The sequence below is a fragment of the Grampus griseus genome (genome assembly GCF_964374135.1).
Source record: "Grampus griseus genome assembly, chromosome: 11".
Taxonomy (NCBI): domain Eukaryota; kingdom Metazoa; phylum Chordata; class Mammalia; order Artiodactyla; family Delphinidae; genus Grampus; species Grampus griseus.
The window spans coordinates 51,048,893-51,067,536 of NC_139005.1; the positions used below are offsets into that span (position 1 = coordinate 51,048,893).

Sequence of the window (18,644 nt, forward strand, 5' to 3'; positions counted from 1 at the left end):
GGTGTTTTTTTTGTTTGTTTTGTTTTTGTTTTTTAAAGTGTGGATGGAGGGTGTGCAAGGGTTAGTTTTGTTTACCAAAACTCTGTTGAGATACAGTAAACAAAACATAGTAATAGAAATAGAAAGGAATCAAAATTTGACTGATAGATTTAGCAGTGTGAGATATGGTCTGCTCTCTGTACTGTTAAATGCCAGTGAAGTGTTTTTTGGAGAAGGAAAATTCGGTTTCTAAATTATTCTCTTTGTTTAGTACTATGATCACATTAGCCATTCTCAGTGACTGCTACTGGTAGACTGAAGTTTTTCTGTGAAACTTCTGGCTTGGGGTAAAATTTAAATGCTGGTTGATCTGTATATTTCGGTGTTTATTTCACTAGACAGATTTAAGTTGAGATACTTTGTAAGCACATTTTGACTGATACATGTTTTTGTGTAAAGCAAAATACTGACCTTGACATTTTTTTTTCATTTTGATGAAAGTTATTACTAGAGCTGCCACTTGAAAAGTGTTAAACATAAAATAATATTTTGGGTTTTTAAAAAATAAATACCAGTATTCAGGGTACAAAGGTATATAATTTCATTGCTTGAAAGGTTACTAGTACATTATATGGTTAAATTATCTTTGCCTACATATTAAAGAAACATATATATTAAAATACTTCATGGGACTTCCCCTGTGGTCCAGTACGTAAGACTCCACACTCCCATTGCAGGGGGCCCAGGTTCAATCCCTGGTTGGGGAACTAGATCCTGCATGCATGCTGCAACTACAAGTCCGCATGCCACAACTAAAAGATCCCGTGTGCCACAACTAAGACCCAGTGCAGCCTAAATAAATAAATTTATATAAAAAATAAATAGGGGGCTTCCCTGGTGGCGCGGTGGTTGAGAGTCCACCTGCTGATGCAGGGGACACAGGTTCGTGCCCCGGGTCCGGGAGGATCCCACGTGCCGTGGAGCGGCTGGGCCCATGAGCCACGGCTGCTGACCCTGCGCGTCCGGAGCCTGTGCTCCACAACAGGAGAGGCCACAACAATGAGAGGCCTGCATACGCAAAAATAAATAAATAAATAAATAAATAGGGACATTCTCTTTTAAAAGATGAGGTCTTTTTTTTTAATAATAAGACTGCCACATAATTTATCTGTTTTAAGACAAGGCTTTTAAATAATTTCTGAACAGGGAGCTTTAATGTTAGAGCTAGAGGGGCCTCTGATATTTTCCCCCTCCTCCTGGCCTCTCAGACTGCATAAATGTGAAAAATAACAAACTCGGGCTTCCCTGGTGGCGCAGTGGTTGAGAGTCCGCCTGCCGATGCAGGGGACACGGGTTCATGCCCCAGTCTGGGAAGATCCCACAGGCCTCGGAGCAGCTGGGCCCGTGAGCCGTGGCTGCTGAGCCTGCGCGTCTGGAGCCTGTGCTCCGCAACGGGAGAGGCCACAACAGTGAGAGGCCCATGTAACGCAAAAAAAATAAATAAATAAAAATAAATAACTTAATTAAAAAATAACAAACTCATTAATAAAAATGGATCAATATATAGATGTTTGCTTATGCTTGAATGAGATCTTTTTTTTTCACTTGCAGTCTTATTTTCAGATGTTCTAAAGTAACTGTTGTGTATGTGTGTGTTTATTGTGTGGTGTTTATTGTTATTTAACTCTTAAACACTCTTGAAAGTATTAACTTGTGTGGCCTTTTTCCTAACATTCAAAGCACGTTGTATACCTGATTGTTAGCCTCCTAATAATAAATAGGTTTTACAAAAGAAAACAAGTTAGAAAACTAACAGTTACATTATATGACCATTTATGAAGTCTTGTTAGGGGTAGAATTAGACCCATGATCTTTTGACCTCTAATTCCACTTGTTTTCCATTATATGATCTTGGGAAAAATTTTATAAGTACTCAGTCTTCTTTTTAATAATGAGTTGATGTGATAGATTAAATCTCCTGTCCCTCTTGTACTTATTCTCATTTAAATGAGAGGAAATGAACAAAGAAAAACTTCAATAAGACTAAATTTCATTTTAGGAGAATGGTTACCAGTCTTTGTTGAGCAGCGATGATCAATTGTTTATTTATGAGACAGCTGGAGTGCTGATTGTTAATAGCGAGTACCCAGCAGAACGGAAGCAGGCATTAATGAGGAATCTGTTGACTCCACTCATGGAGAAGTTTAAAATTCTGTTAGAAAAATTGATGCTGGCGCAGGACGAAGAAAGGCAGGCATCTCTTGCAGACTGTCTCAACCACGCTGTTGGATTTGCCAGGTGAGTGATTGCATTTAAATTTGTGAAGTGATTTTTTCAACATACACAGAATCATTTGCTTGGATTTTTCTAATTGGGCATGCATATCTATGTTTCCAAAACTAGATTGTCCAGAGAATTGTCTAAATTGTTTCTTTTCTAAATTAATTGAATTAGATTTAACTGAAGAAGGAATTAGGTCATGTAACATTCTGCATTTCTGACTTGACAGTTATCTAAATCCTTAACTCCTCTGATTTCTTTGTTATAAATTGCTTACTTATTTAAGGAGGTTAGTCTAAGTATTTATATACCAATGACATCAAGGGATCAGTTTTGGAACCTTAAAGAGAAGGTGCTGAGGCTTCTTTTTAGTTTTTACATTGTGTCCTGAAGACCACCCAAGCTGCCCTTTCTTTCTGTTTATTGGCAAATAATAACAGCATGAAAGTTATAGTGATTGCTAATTAGAAGCTACACAGAGAAATTGCTCTGCAGAAGACTTCAGTGCAAAAGCTTATGTTAAAGATGTTGTATAAATAACTTGATTCTAAGATTGTTTTAAATATAAATTGGTAGTTTACAGATTGTGTAGTATAGCCTATTCATAACAAATAGATTTTTTTTCTCTTTTCTTCATAAGTTGTCAGCAGGATTTTAGTAAAACATTTAGGTGGACTCACATTTGAGAGATTGTATTAATTACATTTCATTCATTCATTTAATTTTAACTTGAGCTCTTTCTGGAATGGTAACTGGAAGCAATAGTTTACAAATAACCATATCAGCTAAAGCTAGACGTAGCTGTGACATGGAAAATAAAGAAATGGCTTCTTTGTTTTGTCAGTTTTGTAATTTGTTGTGTGTTGTTTTTGACTACTCCATAAAACATTTGAAGAATAAACTTAAAACTAGTTACCTGATAATTGTTTATATAGTCGAACCAGCAAAGCTTTCAGCAACAAGCAGACTGTGAAACAGTGTGGCTGTTCCGAAGTTTATCTGGACTGTTTACAGACGTTCTTGCCAGCCCTCAGTTGTCCCTTACAAAAGGATATTCTCAGAAGTGGGGTCCGCACGTTCCTTCATCGCATGATTATTTGCCTGGAGGAAGAAGTCCTTCCGTTCATTCCATCTGCTTCAGAACACATGCTCAAAGATTGTGAAGCAAAAGACCTCCAGGAATTCATTCCTCTTATCAACCAGATTACAGCCAAATTTAAGGTACCACAAACCTTCAGAGCTCAGAGAATTTCCTGACTTTAAGATCTCCTGACTTCAAGATTAGATGTATTCATCTTTAGGTATATTTTAGCATTTGACCCTTGCTTTTTTTTTTTTTTAATGAGTTTCTTGGGGGCATGGATCATAGGTATTTTTATCATCCCCAATGTCTGCAACACTGCCTGACACATAGGAAATGCTTAAAAGATGTTTTAATAAGAACAGACCTTTTCTGTTCTATGCAGCAGAAGAAAGCTATTAATCTGGTATTTTAGAAAAGCAAATAAAACAGCATTGAATAATAAATGCCTAAAGAATAAATTTTAAGCCCTGTAATTTGGGTGCCCAAGTAGTTTAAAAATAATTCAGTGTCAGTTTTATGTACAAGGAAATGTAACCTAAGCATAAGTTGGCTAATATAAATTACTAACACTTACATAGTGTTTTCTGTGTTCAAAATCTGTTCAGAGCATTTTCTTATACATTCATTTGATCTTTGTAACAACCCTAGAAGTTAAGTATTGTTGTTTTAAGGATGAAGAGACTGAGACACAGAAGTCAAGCAATTTGCTCAAGGGCATGTAAAGCCTGAGAGTCAATCATATAAATTCATTTATAATTTAGCAGTAGAATTCATTTATTGAGAATTTAAATTTGAAAATAATCCATGGCAATATTTGATTGTGAAATATGTCTGACTCCATGTTATTTGAACCTGAATCTTGAACTGCAGGAAATGGGTTGAACTTAACGATCTTGAGGCTTTCAATACTGTTATGCTCTATAGATTTTTGTCTTAACATTGATATTTGCTAACAAAATTATGTAAATATGTGTCCTAACTAGAATCTCTAGAAAAAGGCTTTATGTAAAACACGTTTTTTCTAAGTTTCGTATTACTAATTTTCTTATTTCTGAAATAGTAATAGTTGCTTCATCTCTTCAGATACAGGTATCCCCATTTTTACAACAAATGTTTATGCCTCTTCTTCATGCAATTTTTGAAGTTTTGCTCCGACCAGCAGAAGAAAACGACCAGTCTGCTGCTTTAGAGAAGCAGATGTTGCGCAGGAGTTACTTTGCTTTCCTGCAAACAGTCACAGGCAGTGGAATGAGCGAAGTCATAGCAAATCAAGGTGGGGATGCATGCAGTGCCTAAATCGTCTAAGTACTTGTCACAGTTGTATATCTATATGAGCAAGAGCTAGTTGGAGTAAACACTAAACTTTTGAAGTAGTTATATGTTGGCCCCAAAGATGACATTTTATTACCATCAGGGTGGGAATCATTTTCACATAGAGGACCTTAAAATTAACTTGTATTCAGTTCCCATTTTCCTAAAGCAGTATTCCTTTTTTTTTTTTTAAGTTGATTTACAATGTTGTGTTAGTTTCAGGTATACAGTGAAGTGATTCAGTTATACACGTATATACATATCCTTTTTCAGATTCTTTTCCGTTATAGGTTATTACAGCATATTGAATACAGTTCCCTGTGTTATAAGTAAATCCTTGTTGTTTATCTGTTTTATATATAGTAGTGTGTATGTGTTAATCTCATACTCCTAATTTATCCCTCCCTACCTTCCCCTTTGAAACCATAAGTTTGTTTTCTATGTCTGTGAGTCTGTTTCTGTTTTATAAATAAGTTCACTTGTGTCATGTTTTAGATTCCATGTATAAATGATATCATACAATATTTGTCTTTCTCTGTCTGACTTACTTCACTTAGTATGATAATTTCTAGGTCTATCCATGTTGCTGCAAATTGAAATATTTCATTCTTTTTTATAGCTGAGTAATATTCCATTGTATATATACCCCACGTCTTCTTTATCCATTCATTTGCTGATGGACATTTAGGTTGCTTCCATGTTTCGGCTGTTGTAAATAGTGCTGCTGTGAACATTGGTGTGCATGTATCTTTTCTAATTAGAGTTTTCATGTTTTCCGGGTATATACCCAGGAGTGGGATTGCTGGATCATATGGTAACTCCACTTTTAGTTTTTTTAAGGAACCGCCAGTTTTTTAAGGAACTGTCCTTCATAGCGGGTGCACCAATCTACATTGCCACCAACAGTGTAGGAGGGTTCCCTTTTCTCTACACCCTCTCCAGCATTTATTATTTGGATACTTTTTGATGAGGGCCATTCTGACCAGTGTGAGGTGATACCTCATCATAGTTTTGATTTGCATTTCTCTAATAATTAGCAATGTTGAGCATCTTTCAATGTGCATGTCTGTTTGTCTTTGGAGAAATGTCTATTTAGGTTTTCTGCCCATTTTTTGACAGGGTTGGCTTTTTTGTTGTTGTTATTGAGTAGTATGAGCTATTTGTATATTTTGGAAATTAAGCCCTTGTCGGTCTCATCACTTGCAAATATTTTCTTCCAGTCCATAGGTGGTCTTTTCATTTCGTTTATGGTTTCCTTTGCGGTGCAAAAGCTTATAAGTTTGACTAGGTCCCATTTGTTTATTTTTGCTTTTATTTCTTTTGCCTTGGGAGACTGATCTAAGAAAATATTGCTATGATTTACTTACTTGTTTGTTCATTTATTTAAGTAAAGTGCTTTTATTTGGCTGCTTTGTTGCTGCGCACAGGCTTTCTCTAGTTGTGGTGAGTGGGGGCTACTCTTCGTTGTAGTACACAAACTTCTCATTGCAGTGGCTTCTCTTGCGGAGCACGGGCTCTAGGCACACGGGCTTCAGTAGTTGCAGCATGTGTGCCCTAGAGTGCATGGGCTCAGTAGTTGCAGCACACAGGCTCTAGGGCACACAGGCTTCAGTGGTTGTGGCCCACGGGCTCAGTAGTTGTGGCTCACAGGCTCTAGAGCACAGGCTCAGTAGTTGTGGTGCGCAGGCTTTGTTGCTCTGCAGTATGTGGGATCTTCCTAGACTAGGGATTGAACCCATGTCCCCTGCATTGGCAGGCGGTTTCTTAACCACTGTGCCACCAGGGAAGTCCCCCAGCTCTTGGTTTTATTGACTTTTTCTGTTTTTTTTTAAATCTCTGTTTAGTTCCTCTCTGATCTTTATTTCCTTCCTTCTGTTGACTTCAGATTTTGCGTGTTCTTTTTCTAATTCTTTTAGCTGGTAGGTTAAGTTGTTTTTTGAGGAAGGCCTGAATCTCTATAAACTTCCCTCCTATGACTGCTTTTGCTGCATTCTATAGATTTTCATATGGTTGTGTTTTCGTTAGCATTTTGGTATTTTTTGATTTCCTCCTTTTTTTTAGTAGCATGTTGTTTAGTCTGCATGTAGTTGGAGTTTTTTTTGTTTTTCTTCTGTGGTTGATTTCTAGTTTCATGCCATTGTGGTCAGAAAAGATGCTTGAAATAATTTCTATCCTCTTAAATTTGTTGAGGCTTGTTTTGTGTTCTAGTATGTGGTCTATCCCAGAGAATGATCCATGCGTGCCTAAAGCTGTATTAATTGGTTCTTTCATAGTATACATAGTGTGATAGCTACTTGCCAGAATTGACCTGATAATTAAATCTTACTGGCCACTTAGCTGTTTTGAAATTTAAAATAAATGAGACTATATAGATCAACATAGAATATTTTGCTATATGGAAATCCAGAGGGCAAGATAATAAGAGAAAAGTAATTTTTCAATGTTTTATGCTTAAAATTTAGGAGGCACATTAATAAAAACTGGGGATCTTAGCAACTCTGTAATTGTTTTTGTTATGTTACTATATATGAAGTGAGAGCTTCAGGTTGCCTTTCTAGTTCTTTATGAGATTGAACTCAGTTTTTTTTTCTTTTCAGGTGCAGAGAATGTAGAACGAGTGTTGGTAACTGTTATTCAAGGAGCAGTCGAATATCCAGATCCAATTGCCCAGAAAACGTGTTTTATCATCCTTTCCAAGTTGGTAGAACTCTGGGGTAAGATGATTTAGAAAAAAAAAAAACTTCATTCCCCAACCTGTTTCCTAAGACGAGAGAGATGAAATGGGATCCTGGCCCTAACATAGACAGGAGCTGGGAGTTGATTTTCACCAGTGATAAATTAAATGACTTTCTTTTTATACAAGATGAAAATCTGAATTCTCTTGACAGGAGGTAAAGACGGACCAGTGGGATTTGCTGATTTTGTTTATAAGCACATTGTTCCCGCATGTTTCTTAGCACCTTTAAAACAAACCTTTGACCTGGCAGATGCACAAACAGTATTGGTAAGCACCTAGGAGTCTCTGTTTACTTTATGTACATCTCATGTGTTCTAACTCACAATTTCTTTTTTAATGCCAGGTTGGTTATATTAGATTTCAATGCCTTTTTAAAACAAAAAAAATTTCAAATTAGAATTCATTTTTTAAAAATTGATACCTTTTGGACCTTTTGATTCTTAACTAAATCTTGATGTTAAAGTTGAATGTATAAAATCCAACTCCTCCAACTTTAACAGCCAAGACTCTTTTTCTAGGACCATGAAAGGGTACATGATACAAACATTTTTTTAAAGCTTGATTGAGTTATTAGTTTCCTGCCTCTACTTTCCTTCTAAAACTTGGCTTAATGGTTTTTTCCTAATTATTAAGAGTAACTTTCGGGCTTCCCCGGTGGCGTAGTGGTTGGGAGTCCGCCTGCCAATGCAGAGGACACGGGTTCGTGCCCCGGTCCGGGAAGATCCCACATGCCGCGGAGTGGCTGGGCTCGTGAGCCGTGGTCGCTGGGCCTGTGCGTCCAGAGCCTGTGCTCCGCAACGGGAGAGGCCACAGCAGTGAGAGGCTCGCGTACCGCAAAAAAAAAAAAAAAAAAAGTAACTTTCTCTTCCTCATTTGATAGTTTCCCCAAATCTCATCTTCAGAATGCTTAATGTCAAGCAGTTGCCCTTTACTCACTTACCCAGGACCTAGTAAAAGCTAGATTTCTTAATTATCATGTACTGCATTAAGACAGCATTTTTGTATTTTTCTATTTTTAAAATTTTCTATCTAACCCATTTGTTCCATCTGCCTGCCTGTTACCTTTCCTTTCTCCATCACTTTTTTTTTTGTAAATTTATTTATTTTATTTTTTTAATTTATTTTTGGCTGCATTGGGTCTTTGTTGCTGCACACAGGCTTTTTCTAGTTGGGGCGAGTGGGGGCTACTCTTTGTTGCAGTGCGTGGGCTTCTTATTGTGGTGGCTTCTCATTGCAGAGCACAGGCTCTAGGCGTGCAAGCTTCAGTAGTTGTGGCACACTGGCTCTGTAGTTGCAGCTTGCGGGCTCTAGAGCGCAGGCTCAGTAGTTGTGGCATATAGGCTTAGTTGCTCTGTGGCATGTGGGATCTTCCTGGACCAGGGATTGAACCCATGTCCCCTGTATTGGCAGGTGGATACTTAACCACTGAGCCACCCAGGAAATCATTCCATCCCTTCTTTGGAGGTAAATGTTAATGAGCAGTGGCCAGGGAAATAAAAAGAAAAGTTGTAACAGTAACCAAGAATTGACTATATTAAAATTCTTAAACTTGTTTCTCACAGGCTTTATCTGAGTGTGCAGTGACGCTGAAAACAATTCATCTCAAACGGGTAAGCTTTGTACTCCCTGCCCCTTCGTTTTCAGCTCACATGCTTATTGTTATAGTTTTTTTTTCTTAATTAATTAATTTATTTATTTATTTTGGTGGGCTTCTCATTGCGGTGGCTTCTCTTGTTGTGGAGCACAGGCTCTAGGCGCATGGGCTTCAGTAGTTGTGGCACACGGGCTTTGTTGTTCTGCAGCATGTGGGATCTTCCTAGACCCGGTCTCAAACCCGTGTCCCCTGCATTGGCAGCCGGATTCTTAGCCACTGCGCCACCAGGGAAGTCCCTTATTTGTTGTAGTTTTGAGTATGTCTTGTTCTTGAAAGCTATATCTTTTATAAAAGTTAACTTCAGTTCTGACTTTTTTGGATGTGAGGGGTGGGTCGAATGAAAATAGTAGTATCCTTTATTGTCTTTCATATTTGGGGTAACAGGAAGGTTAAAATGTATGTTTGTTTGGTTTGACAAAGAGTGAGAAAAATTTTAACCAGAATTTCATGATCTAGATTTCACTACCTCGTGGTTCTTCACAGATTTGTCCAACTTCTTAGTATTACAGATTGGTTAGAACACTTTACTACTTCAGAATGTTGTACTGTCCTTGTCAGTTTAACCATTTGTATAAATTATAAGTGATTCTGGGCTGAATCTATCTGGTGTGTTGTTTGCTTTATACAGTATTTTAAATAATAATGAGTTGACTGCCAATATTTGAAAATCAGGTAGCTTTTTTTTTTTTTTTAAACAAAAATTTCTGTCTCAAACTTCACAAAGCTAGGATGCCAACACAGGACTAGCATTCCCACATAGTTGCAGTCATCTAATGAGTCTTCCCTCAGTTGCCTAAAATAAAAGCATGACGTCTTGTTCAGAGTCTCCGTATAGCCCCCTCTTTGTTTGAACTTGAATTTTTGATTCCAAAAGAGATTTGAAGGGTTTTCAATCAAACATTTTCTCTGTGTGCTAGGGTGAGGGGTATGTGTTTTGGGGCTGCAGGAGACCTGTATAAAGATGAATAAAAAGTGCCCCAATATTTGTGGAGCTTAGAATCAGGGGAGACCAGTACCTAAAAACTCAATTGGATGGATTAAGTAAGTACTTTAACAGAGGTATATTAAACTAATACATTTGTATTAAATGTAACATGGTGGGACTAAAGATGAATGAGCAGCTTTGCCTATGAGGGCAGTCTAAGACAGCCGTTGAAAAGAGGGGGTATTTTTCTGTTTTTCTGATAGACCTTGAAACAAATGTACATTCATCGGGCTGACCAGGAGGAGCTGGCACTCTGGGCAAAGTTATGCGGTGGGTGTATGAAGACAGATCAGATGTCACATGGTAGACTTGGTAGAAAATAGTGTTATCCCGTTTAGCTAAAGCATGGAGGCAGAATAGCTAAAAACCAAAACGGAACTAGGTGTGTGTTACATGTGAAAAGTTGGTAAGTCAGTAGTCAGTGGGGTTGAATTTAGGAGAGCTAAGTGGAAAAAATGTTCACAGGGCACTTTGATATACGGGTCTAGAGCAGTTAGAACTAAATACTGATTTTGGAGTCCTCAGGTTGTAGTTTGCTGAGATGAAGTAGTAGGAATGAATGAGACTTTCTAAGACCAGGATAGAAAGAACTTTGGCTAAAGCAAGAGTCAAGAGAAAGCTAGAAGTAGAACCAAAGGAATGAAAGTTAAGGGAAGAGAGTCATGAAAGAGGAGACTAGTTGACATTGTTGGATGCTAGAGAGTCAAGGAGGATGAGGAATAACAAACAGTAAGAATGATGTTTACAATGCAGAAGTATTTATCTTGTCCTTAGAGCTGTTATTTAGATACACAGAGAATTGAATCAAATGGAACATATTAGAAAACGTTTTGCTTCCTTGTTCTGTTTTCTCATTTATCCACCTGACTGACTTCCTCTTGAGGTTTGTTTACTTTTCCTCATTAAAAAAAAAAGTGTACTCCATTTTTAAGTGGTAACAGTGGGGTTATACGCAATGATGAGCAGTGAGTGGGCAGTAAGTATAGGGAGAGTAGACTAAAGGAAAAGGTGAGATATTAATGCAGGGGGAAGTACATTGAGGAGAGTTGGATTGATTTCATTTTGATAACTGTTACTTTCATTTGGACTAGATTGGAGTCATTAACATATTAAAGCCTTTAAGTCAGATTCAAGTTTGAAAGTGAAATAGCTGGGTTTTTTGTTTTTCTTTTTTTTTTTTTTTTAAGTATTGGATTTATTGCATTTGGTCGAGGCCACCGTCTCAGAAACAAATTGCTATAGGAAAACCGTTTTCAAATTGTATCTTAAGTTCCTTTGTAGCTGTTGAGAAGGTGTAGGGCTTAGGGGTTAGTTTGTGGAATTCTCCCTTCCCTCTACCAAGTTTACCCTTAAAAACCCACAAAACTATTAGAGTTTTAGCATCTAGCAGTACCAGCAGTTGGCAATGAAGAGCAATGGTTTTAGAAGTCAGGTGACCTGCTTTTTACTTAGTACAGACTTAATTAACAGCAAATTAGCCAAATCACCCTATCTTTCTGGGTATTGGTTTCCTTACCTGGCTACTAAATTCCTGTTTCCTAGTTTATTGAACTGGAAGGGAGAGGGGGTGTACTTTTATTGCTGTTATCTCCCGACATAGCATTTTGTTCTTTCTTGCTTGTATTTTAGTTTCTAAAGATGTTCATTATCCTGGCACTACCCACAGGCTTCCCCTTGCACACCCATAGACACCCTATAGTCCACCCAATGGTAGATTGAACCAGAAGCCCCTCTCTTTGCTTTCTCCTTTCAGTGCATGGAACCAGGCTTTGGCGTTGTGACTTCCTGCATTTAGAAGAGTATTTGTTTAATCTTTAGCACTGCATAACTAGCACTAAGTAATGTGAACGTGCTATTCTAACAGCTTTACGTTTCTTAACTCATCCAAGCCTCACAATAACTCCATTTTTCAGGTGGGGAAACTGAGGCTCAGAGAGGTTACATAACTTGCACAGGTTACTAGAAATTTGCCAGAGCCAGGATTCAAACCAAAGCAATCTGGCTCCCGAGTCTGTGTTCTTAATCACAATACCATTTTGTGTTTAAAGTATACATATGTTGTTCCAATTTAATTTTCAGGGCCCAGAATGTGTTCAGTATCTTCAACAAGAATACCTGCCTTCCTTGCAAGTAGCTCCAGAGATAATTCAGGTAAGATCTGTCCTAGTGGATTTTCCTCTTAATTAAAGAAATAGAGCTATGTAATTCAATCTAAATTTTGATTCAAGGAAGCCAAACTACATTCTCCTTGATTTACTATGTATAGGATAGCAAAAGTCCAAATGTCAGGGGGCCTATGAAATTGAATGAGAAAAAAACTGTTTTTATTTTCACTACCTTTAACAGAAATTTAATTTCCTACCATTGTGTAGGGGACAAATCACAGTAGTATTTGCATTGCCTGTGATGTTGTCACCCGTAGAAATCACAGATATTTTTATATCGCATTAGTTGTTCCACAGATCTCGAAATATTATTTATATTCATCTTTTTGAAATTATGAGTTATTAGAATATGCCACTAGACCCTGTTATCTAAATCAATAAGTCTTATTCTTCTACCACATGTCACAAATACATTTGATAACCATAATTCATTGAATTAGCTTCCTTTGTAACCCCGTGTGTCACAAGTATGTTTTTTAAAACATTCTGCAAGAAGTCCAGCAGGCTCCCCCAGACTGCCAGAGGGGGCTGTGGCACACGAACCTCTGCTCTGAAAGTTTGTGCCAGGTAGTTCATTTTACACAGGCCAGGCTCACCAGTGCTTAATTTGTGAATCTGAAACCGTATTTTGAGGTAAGTGCCTGGAAAGCTATCTTACATTTTTGCACTCTTTCAGAGTGATTTTTATGATGGCATTCGATTGTTTTCTGGATGCATAGTTATCCAGACCTGTTGTCCAATAGCACATAATTCTAATGAGGTAGAAACAGATCTCACATAAGAGTAATCATGAAACTCATTTTTAGTGAATTTATGATCTCTTATTTTATGACATATCTTTAACTTGAAATTAATTTTCTCAGTTATCATTTGTTACACAAGTAAATTAGTATTTTATGAAAACAATACATTACTAATTACTCATATGACCTTAGTGCACCTCAAAAATAGAAATATACCATTCAATTTTGAATAATATCAGTAGTTTCCCAGATTGCTAAATGAAGCAAAATTATTTTTTCTTTTTTTCTTTTTATTGGAGTTTAGTTGACTAGTGTTGTGTTAGTTTCAGATGTACAGCAAAGTGAATCAGTTATACATATACGTATATCCACTCTTTTTTAGATTCTTTTCCCATATAGGCTATTATAAAGTATTGAGTAGAGTTCCCTGTGCTATACAGTAGGTTCTTATGAGTTATCTATTTTATATATAGTAGTGTGTATATGTCAGTCCCAATCTCCCTATTTATCCCTCCCACACACATACACATTTCCCCTTTGGTAACCATAAGTTTGTTTTTGGAGTCTGTTTCTGTTTTGTAAATATGTTCATTTGTACCCTCTTTTTAGACTCCACATGTAAGCAATATATGATATTTGTCTTTCTGTGTATTATATTTCTATCTAATAATTTGCTTATAAAAGATAATGGTTCCCAGTTTTCCCTTTTTCATATGCCTTCTGACAGCACTTTTTGCACAATCCTTTTTTTTTTTTTTTGGCTGTGCCAGGTCTTAGTTGTGGCATGCAGGATCTTTTAGCTGCCGCCTGTGGGATCTTTGGTTGCAGCATGCAAACTCTTAGTTGCAGCATGTGGAATCTAGTTCCCTGACCAGGGATCGAACCCAGGCCCCCTGCATTGGGAGGAGGGAGTCTTGGCCACTGGACCACCAGGGAAGTCCCTGCACAATTTTATTGAAGAGAATTTTCTCTTTTTCTCTCAGTCTGGCTCCGCTCAGTTACCGTCTTACTAGATGAAAACAGCCATAGCCATGTGGTTTTTGTCCCACCCACCCTTCTGAGGCAAGAGTCAATCTTGCCCAGGAGGCCATGTTCTCAAAAGTGAAAGCAGCCTCTCTGACAAGTATTACATTTGAAAATGCCATATAACCTTTTTGGTGAGGAACTGTTCAGGTTAATTAATTGATAAATTATAATATGAATCCTAGAGATTTGAAGCAGCCTAAACGCTCATTGATGGGTGAATGGATGAGTAAAATGTGGTATATACGTACAATGGAATACAATTGGGTCTTAAAAAAAAAAAGGAAATTCTGTCATATGCTATAACGTGGATGAACCTTGAGGATGTTATGCTAAATGAAATAAGCCAGTCACAAAAAGAGATGCTGCATGATTCCACTTATTATGAAGTATCTAAAGTGGTCACACTCATAGAAACAGAAAGCAGAATGGTGGTGGCCAGGGGATGGGGGCTGGAAAAAGGGGAAAAAGGGGAGTTGTTCAATAGGTATAGAGTTTCAGTTTTGCAAGATGAAAAAATTCTAGAGATCTATTGCATGACAGTTGTCTATAGTTAACACTGCTGGTACTATACACATAAAAATGGTTAAGATGGTCGATTTTATTTTTTTAATCATAATTTAAAAAGAATACTGTGGTTTTGAATTATGATGAATTTAATACAAATAGACTCATTCTTTTCTCTCTCCTCCCCTCCTGGCCCCCCCAGGAGTTTTGCCAAGCGCTTCAGCAGCCTGATGCTAAAGTTTTTAAAAACTACTTAAAGGTAGGTATTTGGAAAAACTTATATATCTTCATACAATTAGGTGATGTTTCAGAGCCAAGAGAGAATATATATTACAGGATACTGTGTCATACTGTAGTTTGATCAACAGTTACATATTTGGGGATCTCTTTGCTCTAAAACCTGCTTCTAAGAATCCATGGTTAATAGATGTTACACTTCAGAGTTTTCTGTAAAGCCCCTTTCAACTGAGCTCCTACAAAAGATTATAGAAAGTCAGATAAGCAAACTGAATGTGTATGTGCCTGAGCATGTTGGTATGAAAATGTAAGTTTCCTTTAAGTTTTGTGATGTAATTAAACAGGAACTAGAGGACTGGGAGAACAAGTAATGTTTATGAACAGCTGCCCATATTGAGTTGAAAGGAAGGAGCTAAAAATAAAGAAACAAGTATGAATTACTTGGTTATATCCTATCTTGAAACTTTTGAATTGCAAAATGGACAAAAAGTAGAATCCTCAGATTTGGCCATTAAGGCTCTTTTTACATTCATAAAATCACCAAATTAAACCAACCAATCAACCTCCAAGTTGGCAAGAAGTACCAAATATGTATTTGGTATTCATTTTTACAGTTAAATCCATGAAGCAGGTATCTTGCTTTCACCTGGGTAGTCAGTCATTCAGTACTCCATGACTGCTTTTTATGTAACACATACTATGCTAACTGCTGCAAATACCAATGAGTGACTTTCCTTGCCCTCAAGGAGCTCATGGTCTGGAAATAAAGTTACAGTGTGACAGGATGAGGAACTATTCTTTATTTTTATTTATTATCTTCATTCAGCAAATTTGAGGGTAAAGCACTGTGTTAAATTTCTTAGGGGCAGGTAACTTAATGGCTCCCTCGTTCTTTTGCCCATGGCATTCAAGTCAAGGGGCTTTGCTGATAAATAAATGTGCTATCCTTTGACTTTGGTGCTAAGTTTGTCAGCTTAAACTGACAAAAGAGTTTGTGAGAAGATAGAGTTACTGTCTGTCATTGAGAACCCTCCCCTCTCCCATTTCCCCATAAAAGCAAAGTGCCTGTGGAGGTAACCTCTGTTAAGTAAGAGATCAATCACACTGGATTAAAGGACTAAAAACATTGTAACTCTCTGTTAGAGGTATCTGTTATAGCAGATGTGTGTACATTGTAGCAGGCTTGTGCCCCAAACATATTTATCCAAACAGCATTTATAAAGTCTTCCTCCCCAGCCCAGCTTCTCTTCAGTGATAGCGTTATTCTTCTAGTTGGAAAAAAGGAAGTTCCTTCTTTTGTGCCTACTCTGTTCCTATCTGATTGATCCTTAGGTCTTGCTGATTGTTTCCTCCTTGCTAACTTCCTTTCTGTCTCTACTGCTGCCACTCTGGTGTAGGCTTCTTATCTCACTCTGATTTCCCTTCCATTGTTCTATCCAAGCTGATCTGTTTGAAAACATTGAACAGTCCTCTGAAATTCCTTCCTCTTCCTCATAATCTTCATAACTTATTGACTAAAAAGTACATATTTCTTAGTTTGGCATTTAGGTGTGTTTTTTTTTCAGATTCTGATCTCAGACTACCTTTCCGGTTTCTCTTGCAGGAACAGTCTTTACTATTCTTGCTGTTCTTCAAGAATTCTGCCTTATTAGCATGCTTCGCCTTTATGAATTCTACCCATTCTTCTAGGCTTATCTCAAGCATGGCCTCTTTGTAGGGCTATTTTTTGCTCTATATTGATGATTCTTTTCTCTCCACTTAGTCAATAGACAGTTAATAATTGTTAAGTGAATGTCTGACCTACTAGGTGTTAGCGATATAATGACGAATGTGGTCCTTATCCATAATGAGCTTACTGCCTGCTATTTATTCTTTCGAATACTCACTTAACATGTACCCAACTATGGAAGGTAGTAATACTGAGCCAGTGCCTAGCACAGCCTCTAGCCTACTCGTTCATAGTCTCAAGTGTTGAATTGGAAGTATTTTTTCATAATCAAATAAATAAATAGTTAAGAGATAGCAGCTGCTGTCTTTAGCTTTGACTTGTTTGTTTCTTCCTCAAAATTTAATTTCCTAGCATTAACTTTGACAGTAGTGCCAATCAGCAAAAAGGTGTCAAGAGCATCTTTTCCTCTGACTGCTTGAATCTCACAGCATTGGAGGTGATACCATATTTTCACTAGTAAATGGCAACATAAGTTATCTCTAGACCTTATCAAGTTGTCCAGAAGAGAATGTTCCTGACTTGCATTATGTGTGGATTTATGGAGTATATTAAATGTTTTACATAATCTATTGTATTTTACAAAAGAGTGACTAGCACCCAGTAACCTGGAGCCATTCTTCAGGTAAAGGTGATAATCTTCTGACATCAGTACTAATTGTACTAATACTTTATTTACAGGTGTTTTTCCAGAGAGCAAAGCCCTAAGGACTGGATCTCCCTGTGCCTACTTCATGATCAGGAATTCCAGTTAATAATTTATAAAGAAACAATTGTTGTGTGCCATTCACACTGGTATTTTTAACACTGCTTTGAGCTTATTGCAGTATATGCATTGGGATTTTTCTGTAAAATGGGTGTAATTTTCCCTAAATTACTGGTATGTGACAACTAGAGAAGTTGCTTGCATGCCAATTCAAATCGTTCTATATAAAAATGCTGTTATAAGATACAGCAGTTATCCTAGTACCTTTTTTTTTTAACTTGAAAATTTAAGTCCTTTATAAAGACCATAGCAGGAAAACAGTGTACTTTTTTTTTAATTGCTGAATATAAAATGTTTGAAAATTTTAATTTTCTTTTATGTGTGCAGACTCATCAAATATGGGGGAAATACAACAAATCAAAACTAATTTTTTGTAGATAGCCATTACATTTCTTTAAACCGTTTCAATGCCAATGTGTATTCTACAAAAGAGAATGGTTTCATAAATTAACTGATTGAAGAGTAGGTGCTGGTGTTATACATTTTTTATAAAAAAAAAAGGAAATAAATTTTACGTAGTGAAATCTACTGAGTCTTCTTTGGAATTATTATAAATACTGGAGTCTTATTTTCTCATCTCTCCCTGATTTCCCATTTAAAGGATTGCACATATAAGTGTATGGATGATTTATTTAATTATGCTCCTAAAAGATTACATGTGACTTAGTTCTATTAAATAATTCAGAATCCTTTTTTTAAGTGAACTAGAAAAAGCCTGTGTCAGTATGTTGATAGAATTAAAAATCTAATATTTTCCATCTTACTAGATTTACTTAGGGCACAATATACCTATGTGTTTATGATGCTTGTAAGTAGTAGCTGCCCGTTTAGTTCCCCTGCCTTCCCCCATTTTTATTCATGACTATGCAGGAAACCAAGAAGACAAATAATATCAGTAGTAGTATTGGAAAATTAAGAAACGGTGGACAAAACTGAGCAGCACACTTACTATAGCCATCATTTAAGTTTAAATTTTAAAAGCCCAAGTAAGGTTTTAGGGTGGTTGAGGGTTTTTTTAAACCTTTGGCCCATATGGTCCCTAGAGGTTTCATGGATGGGCTTCAGTGGTCTTCTAAATTCCCTAAAATTGTATTCAAAATTTTGCACATAAATCTTTTCCTGGTGTTAATTCCAGAAGAGATTATAAATATTTTCCTTACATCATAGAATAAAGGTACTAAACTAAGTTGCAGTTAATTATAAAAATAGATCAGTGGAATGTATATTATACAGTCAGCCCTCTGTAGGTGCAGGTTCCACATCCATAGTTTCAACCAACCTTAGATCAAAAACACTTGGGAAAAAAAACTTCCAGAAAGCTCCAAAAAGCAAAACTTGAATTTGTTGCACTTGGGAACCATTTACATAGCATTTACGTTGTGTTAGATATTATAAGTATTCTAGAGATAATTTAAAGTATATGGGAGGATGTGCGTGGATTACATGC

General features: G+C 36.9%; 1 protein-coding gene across 1 annotated transcript in view; it reads left to right on the forward strand.

Annotated features, from left to right (window-relative positions):
* XPOT (exportin for tRNA) overlaps positions 1-17,710 on the forward strand; it is a 34,548-nt gene extending 16,838 nt beyond the window's left edge. Inside the window, exons 16-24 of the mRNA XM_082664993.1 lie at positions 2,039-2,277; positions 3,195-3,480; positions 4,427-4,616; positions 7,252-7,368; positions 7,543-7,658; positions 8,954-9,001; positions 12,110-12,181; positions 14,671-14,727; positions 17,113-17,710. Coding sequence (XP_082521119.1) covers positions 2,039-2,277; positions 3,195-3,480; positions 4,427-4,616; positions 7,252-7,368; positions 7,543-7,658; positions 8,954-9,001; positions 12,110-12,181; positions 14,671-14,727; positions 17,113-17,139 — 1,152 coding nt within the window. The 3' untranslated portion in view covers positions 17,140-17,710. The remainder of the gene's footprint in view (positions 1-2,038; positions 2,278-3,194; positions 3,481-4,426; positions 4,617-7,251; positions 7,369-7,542; positions 7,659-8,953; positions 9,002-12,109; positions 12,182-14,670; positions 14,728-17,112) is intronic.
* The last annotated feature ends 934 nt before the right edge of the window (positions 17,711-18,644 follow it).